This window comes from Drosophila bipectinata, chromosome 4 (assembly GCF_030179905.1).
Source record: "Drosophila bipectinata strain 14024-0381.07 chromosome 4, DbipHiC1v2, whole genome shotgun sequence".
Classification (NCBI taxonomy): Eukaryota; Metazoa; Arthropoda; class Insecta; order Diptera; family Drosophilidae; genus Drosophila; species Drosophila bipectinata.
In genome coordinates this window covers 6,026,166-6,049,695 of record NC_091740.1, presented here as the reverse complement: position 1 = coordinate 6,049,695, position 23,530 = coordinate 6,026,166, and the positions used below count along the sequence as shown (strand labels likewise).

The window sequence follows — 23,530 nt, the reverse complement described above, 5'->3', positions numbered from 1 at the left end:
AAACTTCATATTTTTTAAAATATTATTGTTTACATTAAAGACAACCACTAAATCTGAAAATTCAGACTTCTCTGAGCAAACAATAACAACATCTGTAACTGCAGTTCCTCCGGACTCGACAATAGGCATTTCCCTCCAAGATGCTATTGGGACAAATGTTGAATGTAATGTAGCCTTACAAAGCTCAGATTCTCGGATGACAACACCATATATAACTTTGGGTATGTTAAAAAAAACTTTTGGCTTAAATGCCTTAATAAAGATGTTTTTGCATTCTCATGTAAAATGCGCAAAAAGAAACAATTAAAAAAATAGTAAAACAAAAAAAAGGAGTTTTTACAGCTCAACTCGCACCCAGTGCCCTTCACGATATATTTGTAATTGCTCGCTGGTGTTTATCATTAGTCCATTGTATGAAAGTTTCGTCTAACTATCGAAATTTGGCGCACTGGGTAACTCCCTAAATTTTACTCAAATCAACTACAATGGCTAAAAAATATGGTACTAAAGGAACTAGTCCTTCTATTAAGAACGTTAAAATGTAAGCGTGTTAGTAAAGAATGGCTATCTATATCACATTTAATAATGTTGTGTAGAAAAACTACACCCAGCATTGTTCTACGATTTGTTATGGGTGTAAGTTCATAAGGAAGAGGCTGGTCGAAACGTCTATAATATTAGAAGATGTGTATTTAAAGTTCCTTAAATGGAAAAACTGGAAAATCTTTTGTACAGATTCTGTGCGGTCTTTATGTACTCCATATCTGGGACTCCAGACACATACTCCAGTATCGGACGCACCGAAGAAATAAATAAACTTTTATTAATTTTTTTGATCTTTTAATAAAAAATAATAATGAGCAACAATAAGGTCCCATCAACGCTCGTTGATGGTATCAATGGAATTGCATTGAAACTGTTACCACCTCCAAGCATAAAGCTATTGACAAAGATCGACAACAGATGCTTGGAAATTGGGTTCTTTCCGACTATTTTTCAACAGAGCATTGCCGCTACTGGTCTGATCCCCGATCACCAGTTTCGAATCAGGCGGTCCCACGGAACTCCAGAACAATTCCACAGAGTGGTGGAGTATATCCTGGACTCCTTTGAAACCAAGAAGTACTGCCTGGCTTTACTGCTGGACGTCAAACCAGCCTTCGATCGGGTCTGGCACACCGGTCTCCTGCTCAAGCTCAAGACAAGCCTGCCCCGACCACACTACCTCTTCTTGGAACGTTTACACGGCCGATCTCCCAGTCTTGTGTCTGCTGCCTGACCCGAAAATGATCTTGATATTGTCATAATCTTGTAAGGAATAATTTTTAGCTGGATGTATTTTCCTGTAATATATCGATATTTAACGGATGTGTTGCTAATTATATTAAAGGAACTGTGGAGCCATCTAGTGAAATCCAGTTTTCTTTGCTGGCTGCTTTGCGAATCTTAAGTTTATGTCTTTTGCCTATAAATGCAAATATTTGGAAGATAGTTTCATTAGTTCCGATTATATCTATTACCAACACTTTGAATAAGAATGACGTATTATTCCTAAAAGTATAAATTTTGACCAATGCACTATGGTCCAGATTCAGTTTTTTTTGGCATAAAGTCGATTTTTCAATGTTAATATATAGTTGTTTTCTTATTTTAATCTTAAAGTAAATTCGTCATACATTACTAAAATTGCAATTAAAAGCTTTAAAAGCGCCACCAAAGCTTTTTGAGAGTTTTGCGTTCTCCATGATTCGTGGAGCTTTTCCATGGAGAAAGTAACTAATTGGTCCAAATTGTACTTGTGAGTGTTGTTGTACAAGACAACCACAAACCAAAAACTCATCCCCCATCCCGCTAATCCCCCATCCCAAGGCATGTTTGAGTTTAGTCACAGCGAACTGAACTAATCAAAAAATTCAATTACTGAACTCATTCAATTGAACTCTCTAACTCTAAAAACACCAAATTTATATCATTTCCGATAAATCAGTTATATGACAGCTATAGGATGTAGTCGGCCGATCCCGGCCGTTCCGACTTATATGCTGCGTGCAAAGGAAAGAAGGGTGTGTGCAAAGTTTCAAGACGATAGATTTAAAACTGAGAGACTAGTTTGCGTAGAAACATACAGACGGACATGCTTATATCAACTTAGCAGGTGATCTCGATTAAGAAAATTTTTTTTTTTTTTTTTTTTTTTTTTTTTTTTTTTTGTAATAGCAGGGTAATGTTTATTTAAAACTGTCCATAAGGGACAACCATTAAATTTTATCACGTAAACTTCACGTATAGATAATTTTAAATATTAATATGGTAGAAAAAAAAATTAGAGTAGTAAGGGGAGGTCCAGCGGGTGTGTCCTTTTAAGTCTTCTGGGTTGCTCGCTGCTGTCCAGCAGGGAGCTGGCCAACCGGTTCGGGTGATTATGAAGCCTCTGCATGTAACGTGCGCTGCTTCTTTGTATCTCGTCCTTGACCCAAGGGAAATTGAGAACCTCGTGGATGGTGCGATTGTCATGATAGACGTGGGCCCCAGTCGCGATTCGAAGGGCTCTATTATCGAAAGCTTGATTAAGAATATGATCAAGAAAAAGAATCGGGATCGGCCGACTAAATACAGAATACACTTTACGTCCTCTTTCGGAGCTTTAGGGTCTTTCGGGGCTTCGAAAATAATCGCCAGGAATCGCTTGGCAGCTAATATTTGGTGACCCAGTCGTGATCCCCGCTACCGGTTCATGCAGTTGCAAGTGCATAAACACTCGTTTGTACTTGGTTCACAAATTTTTATACCCTTGCAGAGGGTATTATAATTTTGGTCAAAAGTGTGCAACGCAGTGAAGGAGACATCTCAGACCCTATAAAGTATATATATTCTTGATCAGGATCACCTCCTGAGTTGATATGAGCATGTCCGTCTGTCCGTCTGTTCGTCTGTCTGTCCGTCTGTCTGTCCGTCTGTCTGTCCGTCTGTCTGTTTCTACGCAAACTAGTCTCTCAGTTTTAAAGCTATCGTCTTGAAACTTTGCACACACCCTTCTTTCCTTTGCACGCAGTATATAAGTCGGAACGGCCCGGAACGGCCGACTATATCCTATAGCTGCCATATAACTGATTGATCGGAAATGGTATAACTTTGGTGTTTTTAGAGTTAGAGAGTTCAAATTTGACATGAGAGCTATTTTTGGCAAAAAATTACGACATGCCAAATTTTATAAGGATCGGCCGACTATATCCTATAGCTGCCATATAACTGAACGATCGGAAATGACCCAACTTTTGTGTTTTTGAAGATAGAAAGCTGAAATTTAATACAGATTCTATTTTTGGTCAGTTGATCCAACCTTCCAAATTTCATTAGGATCGGCCGACTATATCTTATAGCTGCCATATAACTGAACGATCGGAAATGACCCAACTTTTGTGTTTTTGAAGATAGAAAGCTGGAATTTAATACAGATTCTATTTTTGGTCAGTTGATCCAACCTTCCAAATTTCATTAGGATCGGCCGACTATATCTTAGAGCTGCCATATAACTGATTCATTGGAAATGCTTTAACTCCGGTTTTTTTTAGCGTTAGAGAGTTCGGATTTTGTACGAATTCTATTTTTGGCAAAAGAATACGAGCTACCAAATTTCATAAGGATCGGCCGACTATATCCTATAGCTGCCATATAACCGATTGATTGGAAATGGCATAATTTTGGTGTTTTTCGAGGTAGAAAGTTGGGATTTTCTATGGATTCTATTTTTATACCCTTGCAGAGGGTATTATAATTTTGTCCAAAAGTGTGCAACGCAGTGAAGGAGACATCTCCGACCCTATAAAGTATATATATTCTTGATCAGGATCACCTCCTGAGTTGATATGAGCATGTCTGTCTGTCTGTCTGTTTCTACGCGAACTAGTCTCTCAGTTTTAAAGCTATCGACTTGAAACTTTGCACACACCCTTCTTTCCTTTGCACGCAGTATATAAGTCGGAACGGCCCGGATCGGCCGACTATATCCTATAGCTGCCATATAACTGATTGATCGGAAATGGTATAACTTCGGTGTTTTTAGAGTTAGAGAGTTCAAATTTGATATGAGAGCTATTTTTGGCAAAATAATATGACATGCCAAATTTCATAAGGATCGGCCGACTATATCCTATAGCTGCCATATAACTGAACGATCGGAAATGACCCAACTTTCGTGTTTTTGATGATAGAAAGCTGGCACTTGGTACACATTCTATTTTTGGTCAGTTAATCCGACCTACAAAGTTTCATTAGGATCGGTTGACTATATCTTATAGCTGACATATAACTGAACGATCGGAAATGGTATTTGGTAGAAATATTAAATTTCGTATTTTTGAAGATAGAAGCTTGGGACTTTTTTTTAGATTTTTTATTGTAATTAATTGGTTTTATTATGATGTAATCATAAGGATCGGCCAACTATATCCGATGTTTGCGCTATATATTCGGTTTTAGCTGCAAGGGTATATCAACTTCGGCTCCGCCCGAAGTTAGCTTTGCTTTCTTGTTACACAAGCTTTTGCCGCAAGCCCCGCAAGTGTTCCTCCAGGGCTGAAGAAATGGAGGTGAAGTTACCGCTGCAGATGGCTGCAAGTATCGAAACAGTATGCTAGGGTATTGCTTGCCGTTTTAAATGAGAATTAGCGTCCCCCTCCACTAACGGCATTAGTTGAAACGCTCTCTGTTAAATTCTTAGCATTAATGTGGAACGCCAATGATGTCTCACGGTATAAAATCTAGTTCTTAAACGAAAATTGTCAAAATTCTTGAACGAAAACTATATTAGCGTTATGCTACTGGTGGAAACGCACCTTAATAACAAATAGAACTTTCAAAAAAGAGGCTGTACAATCTACCGTACAGATCATCCGGATGGGAAAGCCCACGGCGGAACCGGAGTTTAAATCAGAGGACGCATCAAACACCATTCTCACAAAAGCTTTGCAACAAACTTCTTGCAGGCCTCATCGATAAAAATTCAGTCAAGCAACGGAAGCCTTTCAATCGCATTCGTTTACTACCCTCCTCGCTGCTCAATCTTGGAAAGGATACTAAAATTCACTTGAGGATCGTTTAATGTTAGAAATACTCTGGACTAACAATCTTATAAGCGCCAAAGCAGTCTCGGACTTATCATCAGACCACTCGCATGTGCTATTAACGCTTGTACAAAGCCCATAGCAAAGGGGCGCACACGTCGTGATTGGCAAAACAGCAGATCACCAGCTTCAAAGCAAATCTTTAAGGAAGAAACCCGAGCACTTGACCAGGCTCTTCACCAACAGGAAGAAAATACACAGCTGAGGTTTATCCTGAATCTTTGGCCAACGTGTATCCCCTGTCGAAGGCCCACCCAAATGTATGTGCCCCAATTGAAACGACCACCCTGAGAAGAAACGCTTTGGAATGCTGGGCTTGCGGCGACGAAGACCGAGCTGAAACATTCGCTACACATCTCCAAAGTGTCTTTCAGCCAAACCCTGCCTCGAATTCATTCCTCCTGCCACTAATTCAGCCAGAAGCTACTCAGATAAGTCTTCTGCCTAACCTTCTATACTGTATCGCTATTTGTTTCGACGAGAAAACGGTGGTGTCCGTATTTACCACTTCAGCTATCTGGTCACCCTAACCTTGATAGACGAATAACCTTGCGTAAGTACATCGAATACAAGAAGATGCGCCTAAAACTGAATGCTGCCAGCCTCCTCTGAATCACGATCGCAATTTTTCTTGACTACAAGGGACTATTTTGCAATTCAGCACTAAAGCTAATCTGGATGTATGACTCCCAGCTGTGGAAGAACGTGAGCAGCAGCATTATAGACATCATACAGCGCACAATCAAAAATCTTGAGAACTATCACAGGGGCACCTTGGTATGTTCGTGACAAAAACATTCACCGGGATCTCGGCATCTCGCAGTGAAAGAAGAAATCCAGAAGCAAAAAATGTCCTACAAAGAAAAACTGTCTTCGCACCCAAATTTCCTCGCTCGGGGATTGACTCGGGTTTCTAGCGGATCCTGCCTTAGACGCAACGACCTCCCAACCCAGCAATTGATTTTTAGGGCCGTCTATCTCTGTATCAGTCAATATGACTGTTAGATAAGTTAAAACTACAACTTGTGGCCCAACGCAGGCCACAACCCAACTGGCTAATCATCTCATAATAGTGGAAAGGTGGCTGTCCGACTGGCGCATTAAAATAAATGAACAAAAGTGTAAACATATAACGTTTACTCTTAATAGACAAACATGCCCTCCGCTTTTACTAAACGGTATGCAGATCCCTCAAGCTAACGACGTAACGTACCTTGGCGTTCACCTTGACAGACGACTTACCTGGCGTAAGCACATCGAATGCAAAAAGATGCACCTAAAACTGAAAGCCAGCAGCCTCCACTGGATCATAAACTCACTGACTCATAAACTCAATCGCCACTGTACCTGGACTACAAGTTACTACTCTACAATTCAGTCCTAAAGCCAATCTGGACGTATGGCTCCCAGCTGTGGGGGAACAGCGCGCACGATCAAAAATCTTGAGAGCTTTCACAGGGGCACCTTGGTATGTTAGCAACGAAAACATTTGCCGATACATCTTCGGCGTTGAAGACATACCTAAAGTATCGCCACTTTAGGATTTGAATCGTCAGGTCGGATCGTTCAGACTGATCCCGTTTGCGGACGGGCTTGAAGCATTGAAGACCACTCGCACCTTGGTGGTCGTGCTTTCGGGCTTGAAGACGGCATGATGTGGAAGATAGTAGCGGAATTGCTCGCGGGAGAGACTTCGGTCATGTGGCCTAAGTCGATGTACTCCTGGATTACCGAGTCATAGCGGGTCTTAAGGGGCGGGTCCCTCTTCAGGCGCTGCTCATTACGCAGGAACTGAGCAAGGGCAAAGGACCGAAAAGCCGCTAGCTCGGAACCCTTCTGCTAGGGGTCGCGTAAGGGGAGCGTCACAACGTACTTGCCACACTCGTCTCATCTCGTCGTCTGCAAAAAATTGTGCTCGCAAACTGAATTCGATTCCGAACTTATCTGTGTGGGCACATCTTCCACCTCCCAGAATTTGGTGAGGAGCTGATCCAGTGAGTCACCGAGGCTGGGGGCCACTCGTGTGGAAAAAACAGACACGCTGCGGGGGTTTGCTGGAGATAATGGGCCTGTCAGCACCCATCCGAAAATGGTCTCCTGACCGAGAAGCGACCCGCATTAAGGCCGGAAACTTGGGCTTGAATCGTCTTGAAGAAAAGCTTGAAGAGGTTCAACAGTCGTTCCGTTATGAAAGTCACTTCGGACCCTGAGTCTATCAGTGGAAGCTGCACCCCAAATGGCACGCGTTGATAAGGGCCGTGCCCAGTAGGACGGCTCCTGACCCGGAAGCGAAACACACCTGCACATTCGACTGATCCTCTGAGCCGTTTGCTGGCGTAGGCGGACTTGGAGCGGTGGCGAACGAGTTGTCACGGTGCAGGAGGGTGTGGTGTCGGCAGTGGCATGTGAAGCAGGTATGGGCGCTCGTGCAGTCTCGCTGCTGGTGCCCTCGGGCAAAACAGGCAAAACATAACTGCTTCCTCTTAATGTAGTCTAAGCGCCCATTTACATCCATATCTAGGAAACGCGGACATAAGCGAATGGGGTGGTCTTCCCTCGAACAGAGATCGCAGCCCTTTTGGCCCGGAACCACTCGAGTCTCGTATGAATTGAGCCTCCGAGCAGGGGCAGTAGGAAGTCCCGACCTTGGCGGAAATTGTCCGGAGCCACTAGGCCTAACGTCGTCGATGGCCTTCAGGCGATGGCGCTCTGTTAGGAAGTTATCTAATTTCTTTCATGTTGGAATCTCGGCCTTATTATGTACGGATTGCTCCCGGAAAAGGATCTTAAACTGGCTATTGACCAATAGCCGCCGGTTCTCAAAGCGGTCTGTGAGGCTTTGCCACGGGGCGACAAACCGTTTATGGGTAAGTGGAGCCTTAGAAACAATGGCGTGGGCGTCACCACTTGTTTTGGACCTTAAGTGGAACAACTTCTCTACCGGGGTGAGCCGCGAGTTTTGGAGGTAAATGGCCGTAAACAAGTCTCTGAAGGTGGGCCACCGAAGATAATCACCCGCAAAGACCTCGGTATCCACTGGAGGTAAGCGGCAGCCATCGTCACTCTTTGCCCTTGGAATGGCACTGGACGCTTCAGGCTTTAAAAGAGGCGTCCGCGGAGACGCGGATTGAGATCTGTCCAAACGGATGGTTGGGATCGAACGTGGCCTTTGTTCGTCTCCCGTGCGCATTCTCAGACTCCAATTCGCTGGTCAGCGCTTGTCGACTAACTTGCGCAATAGGTGCCTCGTACGAAGTGGTGGCCGGTCGCACTAATGTGATAAGAACGGTGAGATTGCGGATGAAATGCGATTACAAGGCACAAGTGGGAATTAGTAGCGCCGATGTCGAAAGGAACGTTGTATGCGGCACAATTCGAATGTGGAAGCAAAAATTTTAGGAACCCAAAAAAACAAAGGGGACGAGGTTTGTTGAGATTCTAGGGGGATGTTGCCTGACGCGGAGTAGAAGCAGCGTTAGAGAGACGAAAAATGGACAAGTACCGGAAAATCCGTGCTCGTTCGGAAAAAATTGATGACGGTCTATATATGTATGTATATTTCGACAAGTGTGGCTCGTACTGAATTGAATATATACTGAATTCTTAACTATTTTCGAATTTGCGGAGCCGGAAGTTGGACTTAACTTTGGCTTGAATTTAACACACAAAAAAAATAAATAATAATAATAATTAATAATTAATTTTTGACTAATTGTCAGATTTAATTATTATGGAGCCAGAAAGGTGGATTTGAAACCTGAATCTTTAATTAATTGAATTTAATTATCACGAAGCCGGGAAGGTGGAATTAAAACCGCGGCTCTATTCGAACAGAAGGTGGATAATTAAAATAATTATAATTTTTCGATAATTAAATTTTCGACTTTAATTATTGAGTGGCCGGAAAGGTGAATTAAAAAACCTGGCCCTTGCTTGAACGGAAAATAGGAATTAAATAAATTTTAGTAGTTATAATTATAAATACATAAATTTATAATAAATTGATTTTTTTTTTTTAAATTTATTTATTACGCAGCCGGTTATGCCGTCGGCATAACGTACCCCAAAGGCAAAAAAACAAGAAAGGAAAGCTATTTTCGGGCGGAGCCCGGCTTGCCGAAGTTGATATACCCTTGCAGTTAAAACCGAATATATATCACAAACATTGGATATAGTTGGCCGATCCTTATGAGAATGTGATATTATAACCCAATTTATTATAATACAAAATCTAAAAAAAAGTCCCAAAGTTCTATATTCAAATATACCAAAGTTGGTATCTCTACCAAAAAGCATTTCCGATCGTTCAGTTATATGGCAGCTATCAGATATAGTCAGCCGAGCGTTATAAAATTAGGTAGGTCGGATTAACTGACCAAAAATATAATCTGTACTAAGTTCCAGCTTTCTATCTTCAAAAACACGAAAGTTGGGTAATTTCCGATCGTTCAGTTATATGGCAGCTATAGGATATAGTCGGCCGATCCCAGCCGTTCCGACTTATATACTGCGTGCAAAGGAAAAAAGGGAGTGTGCAAAGTTTCAAGTCGATAGCTTTAAAACTGAGAGACTAGTTTGTGTAGAAACAGAGAGACGGACATGCTCATATAAACTCAGGAGGTGAAATTGATCAAGAATATACAGTGGCGAGCACATGTGGATACATGTTTGTCACTTCAGACTTCAAGCTGTTGTAAAATCCGTAAAAATGAATAAATCTCTTTAATTTTTTTTTTCTAGTAATCTTTATTAATATCTTCTAGATATACAAGGAACTAATATTTAAATAATAAGTTGCTTATATGTATATTTTTTTATTATTTGAAAAAAGTCAATGTATCCACTTTTGCACGTTTTGGTTTTTTTTTAGTTTTTATTCAAATTTTAATATTTGGTCCAAAGACCCTTTGCCTTAATTACCTTTTTAATACGTTTGGGCATACTATCGACCAATTTCTGCAACATTTCATTTGGAATACTTTTCCATTCCGCTTGCATCCTGGCCCAAAGTTCATCAAATCCTTTTGTTGGACTCTCATGCTTTGCCAGCCGTTTCTTTAGCAGAGCCCATAGATTTTCAATGGGATTAAGATCCGGACTCTGTGCTGGCCACTGCATAAGTTTAAAACTTTGATGACCTAGCCAATTCTTCACGATTTTAGCCGTGTGTTTGGGGTCTCCATCTTGTTGAAAAGTGATTTCCTCAATGGGATAAGCACATTTTTCTATATATTCATGAAGATTGGTCTCCAAAATACGAAGATAGTCGTCCTTCTTCATTATCCCATCGATTTTCACGAACGGGCCACTGTTCCACCACGTAAAGCAGCCCCACACCATCAAGCCTCCTCCTCCATGCTTCATGGTTTCCTTAACTTGATGTTTTTTTAATTTTTCGTGGGGCCGGTGCCAGTAGTACTCCTTACCATCGGACTGAAAACGGTTTATTTTGGTCTCGTCTGACCAAATCACTTTTTTCAAGTCGTCTACCGTCCAGGACTTGTGTTCCTTGCAGAATTTAAGACGTGCTGCAACATTTTTGTCAGAGATTGCTGGTTTCTTCTGTTCAACTGACGATGTCAGACCGATTCTGTGAAGAGCTTCCTTGGGGGTTGTCTTGTTCTTATCGGTCAAGTGGTGCTCCATAGCTCGTGCAGCCCTATCCGTTAGGAGGCATGGTCGCGATTTAGGCGGATCAGGCGCGGTAACCTTGCGTCGTTTTCTGACTTGGAGGAAAGTTTGGTGACATATATCCAGTGCCTTGCAATTTCACGAGCTGACTTGCTCTCACTAATCTTAATCCTATTGAAAATCTATGGGTTCTGCGAAAGAAACGGCTGGCAAAGTATGAGAGTCCACCAAAAGGATTTGATGAACTTTGGGCCAGGATGCAAGCGGAATGGAAAAGTATTCCAAATGAAATGTTGCAGAAATTGGTCGAGAGTATGCCCAAACGTATTAAAATGGTAATTAAGGCAAAGGGTCTTTGGACCAAATATTAAAATTTGAATAAAAACTAAAAAAAGCCAAAACGTGCAAAAGTGGATACATTGACTTTTTTCAAATAATAAAAAAATATACATATAAGCAACTTATTATGTAAATATTAGATCCTTGTATATCTAGTAGATATTAATAAAGATTAATAGAAAAAAAAATTGAAGAGATTTATTCATTTTTACGGATTTTACAACAGCTTGAAGTCTGAAGTGACAAACATGTATCCACATGTGCTCGCCACTGTATATGGGCATTTCCTGGGGTCGCGAACGTACGTTCGTACGCAATTAGTGCCAAAAAATTGAAGAAAAAAACATTTTCTGATAATTTTTTTTTGTTTCCGATAGAATTTGGTGAGTTTTTTTCTTAGTGTAAATTATGGTTTTAATGGATTTTTCATTTTCATAATATTGGCAAAAAACATAAGGTTGCGAACGTACGCGAAATGGAAGTCGGTTTTGGCTTGCTCTAGCAAAATCAAAAAATCTGCGAATTGGAATGGAATATTTTAATGCAATAACTTTACTTTTAAAATAGAGGCATGTAGCTTTCTATCTATTTCCAATTAAATATCTGCATTAGTTTTTTTTATACCCTTGCTGAGGGTATTATAATTTTGTCCAAAAGTGTGCAACGCAGTGAAGGAGACATCTCCGACCCTTTAAAGTATATATATTCTTGATCAGGACCACCTCCTGAGTTGATATGAGCATGTCCGTCTGTCCGTCTGTCCGTCTGACCGTCTGTCCGTCTGTCCGTCTGTCTGTTTCTACGCAAACTAGTCTCTCAGTTTTAAAGCTATCGACTTGAAACTTTGCACACACCCTTCTTTCTTTTGCACGCAGTATATAAGTCGGAACGGCCCGGATCGGCCGACTATATCCTATAGCTGCCATATAACTGATTGATCGGAAATGGTATAACTTTGGTGTTTTTAAAGTTAGAGAGTTCAAATTTCACATGAGAGCTATTTTTGGCAAAATAATACGACATGCCAAATTTCGTAAGGATCGGCTGACTATATCCTATAGCTGCCATAGAACTGAACGATCGGAAATGACCCAACTTTCGTTTTTTTGAAGATAGAAAGCTGGAACTTGGTACAGATTATATTTTTGGTCAGTTTATCCGACCTAACAAATTTCATAACGATCGGCCGACTATATCTTATAGCTGCCATATAACTGAACGATCGGAAGATAGAAGTTTGGGACTTCTTTTAGATTTTGTATTGTAATAAATTGGATTATATATTCATATTCCCATAAGGAGCGGCCAACTATATCCGATGTCTGCGATATATATCCGGTTTTAACTGCAAGGGTATATACACTTCGGCTCCGCCCGAAGTTAGCTTTCCTTTCTTGTTTTTTTATAAATAAATTTATATTTTCTTTTTTTTTTTAAATTTTTTTATGCCACTTTAAAATTTAATATAAAAAAATTTTCTTGAAAAAGTCTGGATTTTTTGTTAAATATCAATAGTTTACACTAAAATGACTTAACACATATAGTTCCATCTACCTGCTTTCACTTTTTGCGAAGCAATTACTATAAAATTATGTTTTGGGTCGCGAACGTACGATTAGAACATAGTTAAAAATCAAAATACAAATGAAGAGGTAATTGAACATTTTTTCGCCCTCTTTAAATTTTTCTCGTCTTATTAGATTGTTATTAAGAGATCTAGTACAAATAGAGCAAACACATCATGTGTTTTCCTTGAGAAATAAATAAACATAGAAATGTCTTTAAAAGTAAAAAAAAGGTAAATATTACATTTTTTGACTTTTCCGGTTTTTATACCCTTGCAGAGGGTATTATAATTTTGTCCAAAAGTGTGCAACGCAGTGAAGGAGACATCTCCGACCCTATAAAGTATATATATTCTTGATCAGGATCACCTCCTGAGTTGATATGAGCATGTCCGTCTGTCCGTCTGTCCGTCTGTCTGTTTCTACGCAAACTAGTCTCTCAGTTTTAAAGCTATCGTCTTGAAACTTTGCACACACCCTTCTTTCCTTTGCACGCAGTATATAAGTCGGAACGGCCGGGATCGGCCGACTATATCCTATAGCTGCCATATAACTGATTGATCGGAAATGGTATAACTTTGGTGTTTTTAGAGTTAGAGAGTTCAAATTTGACATGAGAGCTATTTTTGGCAAAATAATACGACATGCCAAATTTCATAAGGATCGGCCGACTATATCTTATAGCTGCCATATAACTGAACGATCGGAAATGACCCAACTTTCGTGTTTTTGAAGATAGAAAGCTGGAACTTGGTACAGATTATATTTTTGGCCAGTTAATCCGACCTACAAAATTTCATTAGGATCGGCCGACTATATCCTATAGCTGCCATATAACTGAACGATCGGAAATGACCCAACATTCGTGTTTTTGAAGATAGAAAGCTGGCACTTGGTACACATTCTATTTTTGGTCAGTCAATCCGATCTACCAAATTTCATAACGATCGGTTGACTATATCTTATAGCTGACATATAACTGAACGATCGGAAATGGTATTTGGTAGAAATATCAACTTTCGAATTTTTGAAGATAGAAGCTTGGGACTTTTTTTTAGATTCTTTATTGTAATTAATTGGTTTTATTATGATGTAATCATAAGGATCGGCCAACTATATCCGATGTTTGCGATATATATCCGGTTATAGCTGCAAGGGTATATAAACTTCGGCTCCGCCCGAAGTTAGCTTTGCTTTCTTGTTTTTTTTTTAAAAGCTGAGATATGCTATGAATCCAATAGATTATGAAAATTTGGATATTTATTTATGAAAATACAAAAAAAGAATCGAGGAATATGGACTTTTTTTTTTCGGTCCTGGTTGACCATCTGCCGGAATAGTCGATAAACTTTGTGGGGTCGGAGATGTCTCCTTCACTGCGTTGCACACTTTTGACCAAAATTACCCTCTGCAAGGGTATCTTAAACTGGTTAAAAATAAATTATTTTATGACTTCATATAGACGCAGTTTAAGGAATTCTTAGTAAGAAAAGGAAAAATTCATAATTTTTGAATTTATTTTTAAAAACCGTGATTCACAAGATATTTTAAATTCTGTTCAAATTTACCACAGCTTAAAAATTTTGTTGGTTTTAGAATGTTTTTTTCATATAATGACAAGATAATTTTCTATATCATTTTTGTTTTGTCTAGATTCTTCAATACGCCAAGATGTTGGAAGTACTCCTGTCGTATCCGCAATGTCTGATGCGCCTTCTGTTGAAATTTATTCGATGCCTCAAAAAAATAAAAGCAAGAAGTATGTACAGTTATAAACCAATTAAAAATGTTCATATCCACATATATGCAATCTATTTTTTTTAACATCATGTAAAAAAGTTAGCAGAAGTTATCATTCCTTTAAAAACGAATTTCTATGAGTCCAATGTATGTTTGAGCATGTTAGTAGATGCTGACTATCTAATTCACCATAATAATGTTACATGGAAAAGAAAAAAACCTATTCTCAGTTTTTTACTGACAAAATTTTAATTAATACAAGAAAGGAAAGCTAACTTCGGGCGGAGCCGAAGTTTATATACCCTTGCAGCTAAAACCGGATATATATCGCTAACATCGGATATAGTTGGCCGATCCTTATGAAATTTGGTAGGATGGATCAAAATTTAATCTGTACCAAGTTCCAGCTTTCTATCTTCAAAAACACGAAAGTTGGGTCATTTCCGATCGTTTAGTTATATGGCAGCTATAGGATATAGTCGGCCGATCCTTATGAAATTTGGTACGTTGGATCAACTGACCAAAAATAGAATCTGTATTAAATTTCAGCTTTCTATCTTCAAAAACACGAAAGTTGGGTCATTTCCGATCGTTCAGTTATATGGCAGCTATAAGATATAGTCGGCCGATCCTTATGAAATTTGGCATGTCGTAATGTTTTGCCAAAAATAGCTCTCGTGTCGTGTTCTCGTGAACTCTCTATCTCTATTAACACCAAAGTAATACCATTTCCGATCAATCAGTTATATGGCAGCTATAGGATATAGTCGGCCGATCCCGGCCATTCCGACTTATATACTGCGTGCAAAGGAAAGAATGGTGTGTGCAAAGTTTCAAGACGATAGCTTCAAAACTGAGAGACTAGTTCGCGTAGAAACGGACAGTCAGACGGACAGTCAGACGGACAGACAGACGGACAGACAGACGGACAGACGGACATGCTCATATCAACTCAGGAGGTGATCCTGATCAAGAATATATATACTCTATAGGGTCGGAGATGTCTCCTTCACTGCGTTGCACACTTTTGGACAAAATTATAATACCCTCTGCAAGGGTATAAATATATTCTGCTAATATATAAGTATAATTTGTAGTTTGGGACTTTTTTTTAGATTTCGTGTTCTAATAAATTGGTTTATTATTATATTCTCGCTTATATAAAACGCTTTACAGTTTTAACTGTCGTATAAAAAGTGCTATGCAACGAGATCGGTTTTTTTGACATTCCGCAATATTAGCATTTTTGTGATAATGTGGAAGTATATACCGGTGACCGATTATCCAAAATCAGCACACTATTACGAATGATAAACATAAATTTTCAACATGGAACCTGGCAAAGAGCTTACAATAGACGAAAGTATGATTCCTTTTTTGTTTTTCGAGATATGTAAATCAAACTTACAAATTGTATGCTTGGACCCGATTTATATATGCTTGCCAAATATAGTCCAAATCGGAAACCTGTATCATACAGCTGCCATAGCAAAAATTGTAAACAGAAATAAGTACCAGTTTCAAGTAATATTCAAATACTTTAATAATAATACACTTTTGTAAACAAATTAGACGCCATATCAAAAAAAAATAAAAAAACATAAATTAAATCAAAAAAAAAAAGAAAACATAATAGTTAATCAAATTCTTCTAACAAATCTAACGTTAATTTCATTAAATTGGACTTAAATTTGCAAGGTAATTTCCTTAGTCCTGTAATAAATGGATCAGAAGGCAAAAGTAGTCTGATAATCAACTTGATTAATATTGCATAATTGCAGTTTTCTTCCGTTTGTATCTATTCCAAAAAGTAGCAATTCTTTTGCATATCCAATCAATTCGTTTTGGTAGTTGGCTTGCTCGGGAATGTAACCGTTGTTTTCAATTTGCTCTTGCATCTTAATCTTCCAGCGTTGGTGCCACCTTCTGCACACCAAAGATTAAAAATACATATATAGTCGTGTAAATGCACACTTATGGGAATCTCCTAAAAAGTGAATTTCAATGAAATAAGTAAATAAAAATATTTCAAAAACATTACAAACACGAGCGACGAGAACAAAACAAAAGCACAATAAGGAAAAACATTCCCTTGGTAAACGCTAGATAGCATCAGTATATTTCCGATTATATAAACATCTGCAAATTTTTGCAGCTGATTTTAGGCATACAGTACCCTAAAAGTCAGACGAACACATTAACATACATACTATTTGTGGGATTTCGTGGGATCACAACTAAAACTTTAACTAAACCATGATAAAATTATAATAATATAATAATTGTATAATGTAATATTTGTATCATGAACTAAACATGAAAAAGACGTTCAAAAAATAGACAAAAATGGGTAAATAGATCTAAAACAAATAAAATGTAATTAGTCAGATGCGAACGCCCGACCACTTTGAACTTCACTTTTGTTTTGACAAAAAGCTCACTAACGTAGCTGCAGCAGCAAAATTGAACACGTGTTCACACTTTGCATTCTATTTTTAGAATTTCCCGTTAGATTTCCGGAAAAAACTAGCTTGCAATGACAAAATGTGGTCAATTTAGAGACAAATTATTTACATGTTGACTTATTATTTTCAAGTCGATTTTTCGATTTATGGCCTACGGGCGCAACCACTGTGCGGTGGTACACGCCGCCTAATAAACGAATTGCTCGTGGACCACCAGTGGTCCACGCCGGGTAGAACGTGTTAAAACTATTTCTTTGTATTTTTCTGCATTGACCATACCCTAAACCATTAAAATTTATTCCGTTTTATATTTGGATATGCATCCCCATACCATAACATACGGTGAATGTTTTACTGTGGCTATGCAGTAATTAGCAGAATAGCTTTGCCCACGTCTACGGCGCACCTTGAGGATTCCATCAGATCCAATGAGATTAAATTTGGACTTATCTGAAAATAGCACTCTTGACCAATCAGAAGCACTCCAATTTTCCTTGTCCTTGGCGCAGCTTAGACGATTTTTTTTTATTCGCGGATTCAAAGTGGCTTTTTTGCAGGTGATCTTGTGAGCATTTCCATAGAGTTAAGCCGACGTTGAACAGTTCGCTCCGAAATATCTTTTGAAAACTGTTTGTGAGCCTCAGGTCTTATGTGCATTGCAGTTTTGAAACGATCCTGCAGGCTCGTCTTCATAGTAATGCGATCTTCTCGTGACGTGGTGCATTTACCTGTTCCTTCTTTCCTTTTTACTTCACCTGTCTCACGATATTTTTTTAAAAAGCGACGCACTGGGCTTTCATTGAAATGTGTTTCAGCCGATATTTGCCAATTTAACACATTTTGTTCAGCCAATAAAATAATTTTTTCTTTATCGCGATCAGTTGCTTTGGCATGATTTTACAGGTGTCTACAAAAAAAATTCTACCAAAAGCAACTTAAGGGGGGACATCTGAGTAGAATTTTGAAAAAATCGAAATTTTTTTTTTTTCGCTTAAAAAATTTTTTAGGGTTTTAAAAATTACATATCAAAAGATAGAGTCCCGCAAAAGTGTCTAAGTGCCGAAATTTTCCATTCTGCGGCGATGCCTCACAGGTATGTCCCACAGTAATTAAAACTTTAAGCTCGTTTTTCTCGAAACCACTTTTTTTGGGTTGGCCGAACACCTAACTCGAACAACTCTTAACCTATCGATCTAAAATTTTGACAGTATACTCAGAATACCTATGTCTATCGACACACGTAGGATTTTTTTACGTTTTTTTTATTTTGCTTACTTTTTTTTTTATCAACAATTTTGTGACGTTTTTTGTTAGTGAAAATGGAAAATTTTGTTCAATCACTTGCCATTTTGGAAAAAATCAATATATCGAAAAAATCCTACGTGTGTCGATAGCCGTTGAGATAAAGAAACTAACAAAACTTGATTTTTTGTTCTAGATCAAAAATTAAGGACGTTAGGTGTTCGGCCATGGACCCCCTTTAAAAAAATAGGGCCTACGAATAATGGCTGCAGGGCCGCAATGTTGTTTTCGATTTATAAAAAAAATTTTTTTTGTGTAGTTTAAATATAATATAATAAAACCCCATTTACAAATTTTCGATTAGCTTTTTTGATTTGGTCAAAAAAAATTCGAGAAAAACCGTTTTTTTTTTGGCCTGTTACTCAGATGTCCCCCCTTAAGCAACAGCGCTCTTCAAATGACGCCCTCCTAAAAAAATAATGCACAATGAATAAAATTTAGGGAAACCCCAGCACGGTGATTGCACAATTTTCAAATTTTTTAAGTGCGGTTTTTTTGCTCTCGTTGCTCCTTTGTTCTTGGAATTGCTCTGTCTATTGGGAAATGAAATGACATATACGTCTGTTGCTCTAAGCATAGGCAAAGGCTAAATACAAAAACAATTTTTTGTTTTTTCCTACTTTCTTTGATTGTTGCCGAACTAAACAACATCAATTGCATAGTCTCTCAGTTTTTCGTACTAATACAAAGGCATTTCGTTTGTGTATTGTCGAAAAGTTTTCACTGCAAAAAATCACTTTTGGTTGAGATCTTAGACAGAATGGTCGAGATCGGAGCTATGAATTTCTTTTTTGTGGAAAATTGTCTTTGCGATTTGCAATGTGATATTAGTTTTAAAATAAATACACCAACCGGAATCGAATTTTGGAAGATAGTCGATTTTCAAAAACATCCATTGTAGCATAATGAAATCTTACCAATATATTAAATGTTTGGCAGTACCTACATTTGCGAAAACGCCTTTTCAACTTTAAAACTTATAAAAATTAAAAACAGATCTTGACTAACGAATTCTCATTTAGAATCATTGTTAAAATTATCACTTACTAGTTTAAATATAAATATAGTAAATATATAGTGTTGAGTAATATTGAAGTAAAAAAGTAAGTAGTAATTTTGGATTTTTTTTTTAGATTTTATTTCATTTACATTTTTTTTTTCATCATAACTTTTTTCATTGAAAATGGTAACAAAATTTTTTTTCAGTATACCGACATGACTTGTAAAAAAATGTCTCGACCCAATGTATTGGTGATTTTTTGCTTTGGTATTAGAAATTGCTCTTCCGTATGCTGAGCTTGGGCATCTCTGGATTAGACCATGTAGTATCATGTAGTACCTCCATGTATCATTTAGTGCCATGAGTTTTTCACTATCAGCCTTCTGTACCATTAAAAACAAATTCCATACACATTCTATTTTTTCCTAATAAATTGGTTTTATAAAGAAATTCTCATAAAAATTGGACAACTACATCCGATTTGTGTGGCTTATATCCTATCTTAACTGCAAGGGTATAATGGCTCCGCCCGAAGTTAGCTTTGCTTTCTTGCTTTTTTTCGAGTAACTCCTGCTGCATACGTGCTAGACATTTTCATGAACGCACCTGCAGAAAACCTGCAATGAATTGACTGCGCAGCCGTTTCGGTTAAAGTGAGAGGGCGCACGAACGTCCGACTGCGTTGCACAGCATTGAAACGACGAAAGACGAATTAATGGCATTTAAATGCAATGGATGAAAAAAGATATATAATAAAAGATATATATATAATATAACTGAAAGAAATTTTTTGAAGAAAATAAACCTAATACTAAAAGTAAATATTTAAATTTATACAAGTAAATATTAATATAGTAGCTGGAATCTTCCGTCTCTTAAAAAATATTAGCTTTGGACTTATATTATTAATTTGCGCCTTAAATATATGAACATATGTACAGCTGGGATAAAAAATAATAGCACCTCTAGCATAGCATATGTTTAAACGGTCATCGTATTGTATTAAACTTGAAAAACAGAATATAAATATTTGAATATTTACATATTTGAGAATAAAAAAGTGCAGTTTCATTAAAAAAGTAGATCAGGTTAAGTTAAGAAGGCGATGCGAGAGGCCAATAACCGCCCACCCGCATCCACTGGAGTCGCTGGGACTTCTGGGTAACTTCAAGGGTGCAAGGGGACACTTCCTAAGGCGGCTCGCGGTCCGATCCAGCTTTCCAGATGAAACTAGTCCGCATTAAGCGATCTCCTCGAGATCTGTTAGGTCCGTAAGTGTGCTGCGCCAGGCCAGGCAGTGGCACAGCCGGTTTGTGACCGTTTCCTCCTCCTTTACATCCCTGCAGCTCCTACAGAAGTCGTAGTGTGGCAACGATAGTCTAGCCGCATGCGTACCAATCAGCCAGTTACTATACTCGGGCATATCATGCTCGAGTTTCTACAGTTCCTCTATTTTCTCAGTGCTACAAGGTCGAAACGTTGCTAAGGGAATGCCTACTTGTCCTTTGTCCAGGAGGAGAGGGTTATTAGTACCATTACTAATTCCACCCTCTTAAATTCGTAGTAGGTTGTTTACCGCAACGTTCCAGAGAAGGGGGAGTACACCTTCTTTCGGAGTGCCTCTCCTAACGAATCTTTGAGTAGACTCTCCTATGAGTAGACGCGATATTCGCCTCAAGTCTGTTTACCAAGATCTGCTTTATAAGGCGTATTGACCGTCTATTTCTAGTCTCGTCAGCACATTGAAAAGCAATAAGCGCATATTCCTTGTCACTGTGTGCCTTTTCGACGAAGTGATCTCATGAAGAACCGTCCCCGTGGAACGGAACTTCCTATACGCGTGCTGTGATCCCGAAATGTCATTTGGGATGATGGTAAGATAAATGTGGAGGCTAATGAGCCTCTCATAGTATGAAGACAACCTTCGTTCGCAGTCAAGTCTCTGGCACGATACTTGTCCTGTAGATTGCTGCGAAAATTTGTCCTAATCCAGGTGTTGGGATCGGGCGAGGTTTCTGCATTTTTTTTTAAGCAAACATGGATTTGGTTTTGCTTTCCTTTATTTTACTCAAATCAATGGCGCGCGCTAAAAAACTTCGTCAGTTTACCCCCGCCTCGTTAGCTTCAACTTGCGATCGCAGACGCCTCGTTCTTCCGCCATTTTACATATATCGATAAGCTTAACGTCTAGCATTTTTCAAAACTAATTCTAATCATTATTCAACACTAATTCTAACGTTTTCATTATTTATATATAAACTTAAATCTATAACAGCGGTAACACCAGATTCCGCCTGGGTTGTCTTCTCCGTTGAGCATCCTGGGAAATATGCGTTTGTAAGAGACTCTTAGGTTTCCTTGACGAACGTGGCCAGCTTCCATCCGAAGTTTTACATTACCCTACATTAGGTGTAAACATAGCGAGACCGCCGAGGTCCCCTGAATGCTGGTGCAGAACCTGGTCAAGGCTTTCCTCTTTGCCCTACACAGTTTCTTGTTATACTGCTTGAGGTCCGCTTTGTATGCCCCCCAAGCTACTTCTTTGTTCGCTGTGCCTTACGGGCCTTAGTTTTAAAAGGTGTAAGTCTTAGCGAACACCGTGGTGTTTTCTTCAACTTGCTACTGCCCGTTCCTTGTTGAAGGTTCCCCCAAGGATCTATCTAGCTCCTTTTTTTAGAGGTCCCAGTTTGCAGTCCTAGGATTGCCTAATGCTGAGTGAAGTTCTCGAAATTGACTACTAGTTCTATGTATTGGGGGTCTTTCACTAGGACTTTCCAGAGAACAAGATTGTCTAATAGAAAGTCTGAGTAAAGAGTGATGTGAAGTACCGCCCTTCTGTTCTTGTCGATGAAGGTTTGTTTTGAGCCCCGAAGAAGAAACTTCACCAGAAGTTTTGAGCTTAGGATAAAATCGAATATTGACTCACACCTCTTGTTAGTGTCAGTGCTTCCCAACTGATGATGATGAGCGTTGGCGTCGCACCCTATAATCAGGCCGATCTTCTGCTTCTCGCTTCCACCGTCTCCAGGATCTTTGCAGTGTCCTCGGTTAGCGTGAAAACTTCCTGCCTCCGTAGTCCTACTGCATCATCCACCTTGGCGACTCTCCAGTCCGCCGTGGGAGGTCTGGGGTGGATTCCTCCGATGAGTCCGCCATCATCGAAATGAAGGCTGATCTTCTATCCTTATTGATAATTCCTTTACGCTCGTTTAGGGGCCCCGCCGGTTGGTATAGAGTTTGACCCAGAGGTCTTCCTCTACACGCTGTTAGGTGATCCCATGGCTTGCCCCGCTTTGGAGAAAAAATTCCTTAGCACCATCCCCTTCACCGGCGCGTCCCCCTTCCGGATGTTTGGTTTTTGTGTAAGTTTGTAGAATTCAGGGTTTGGACTCACATGTAAGCGAGAAGGGCTTTGTCCATCGTGACATAGCCCACTTGTCATGATAAGCCTGGTTAAAAGTGGAGGCTAGGCTGGTTCCCCAGAGTTTGCATATTGACGTCCAGGCCCCCACAGTTACTGCAAGAAATTGCATGTGCGTTAGTTGGCTAACGCCCCTTCTAAAAAAGTTAAAATTATCCAAAACAAGAAAGGAAAGCTAACTTCGGGCGGAGCCAAAGTTGATATACCCTTGCAGTTAAAACCGGATATATATCGCAAACATCGGATATAGTTGTCCGATCCTTTTGAGAATATCATAATAAAACCAATTAATTACAATAAAAAATCTGAAAAAAAAAAAAACTATATTAAAGCTATTTAATTAAAGCAGCTATTAAATATAGACGGCCGATCGTTATGGAATTTGGTAGGCCGGGTTAACTGACCAAAAATAGAATCTGTACTAAGTTTCAGCTTTCAATCTTCAAAAACACGAAAATTGGGTCATTTCCGATCGTTCAGTTATAAGGCTGCTATACGGTATAGTCGGCTGATCCTTATGAAATTTGATAGGTCGGATCAACTGACCAAAAATATAATCTGTTCGAAGTTCCAACTTTCTATTCTCAAAAACACGAAAGTTGCGTCATTTCCGGACGTTTAGTTATATGGCAGCTATAGGATATAGAAGGTCTATTCTTACGAAATTTGGCATGTCGTATTATTTTGACAGACAGACGGACATGCATATCAATTCAGGAGGTAGTTCTGATCAAGAATATATATTCTTTATAGGGTCGTTTATTTTACTTTATAGTATGAGTATCATTCACTCAACCATTTAATTCTAATTAATTAATTTCATCGTATGCTGTAAGTAAAGTTTTACCCCGTATGTCATACGGCAACGTATGGAATCGCGGGAATTATGGAATTTAGAGTTAGAATTAGAGCAAAGCGAAGGTATGTAGTAGGGACCCTTGTAA

The 23,530-nt window shown here is 38.9% G+C and overlaps 1 protein-coding gene across 4 annotated transcripts in view; it reads left to right on the top strand.

The window, feature by feature from the left end:
- The window catches only part of eIF4G1 (eukaryotic translation initiation factor 4G1), an 86,859-nt gene that overhangs the window by 30,852 nt on the left and 32,477 nt on the right, over window positions 1-23,530 (top strand). For all 4 annotated transcript variants that reach the window (XM_043213607.2, XM_070282461.1, XM_043213606.2 and 1 more), the window contains 2 exons: window positions 41-221; window positions 14,312-14,417. In XM_043213607.2, coding sequence (XP_043069542.1) covers window positions 41-221; window positions 14,312-14,417 — 287 coding nt within the window. The remainder of the gene's footprint in view (window positions 1-40; window positions 222-14,311; window positions 14,418-23,530) is intronic.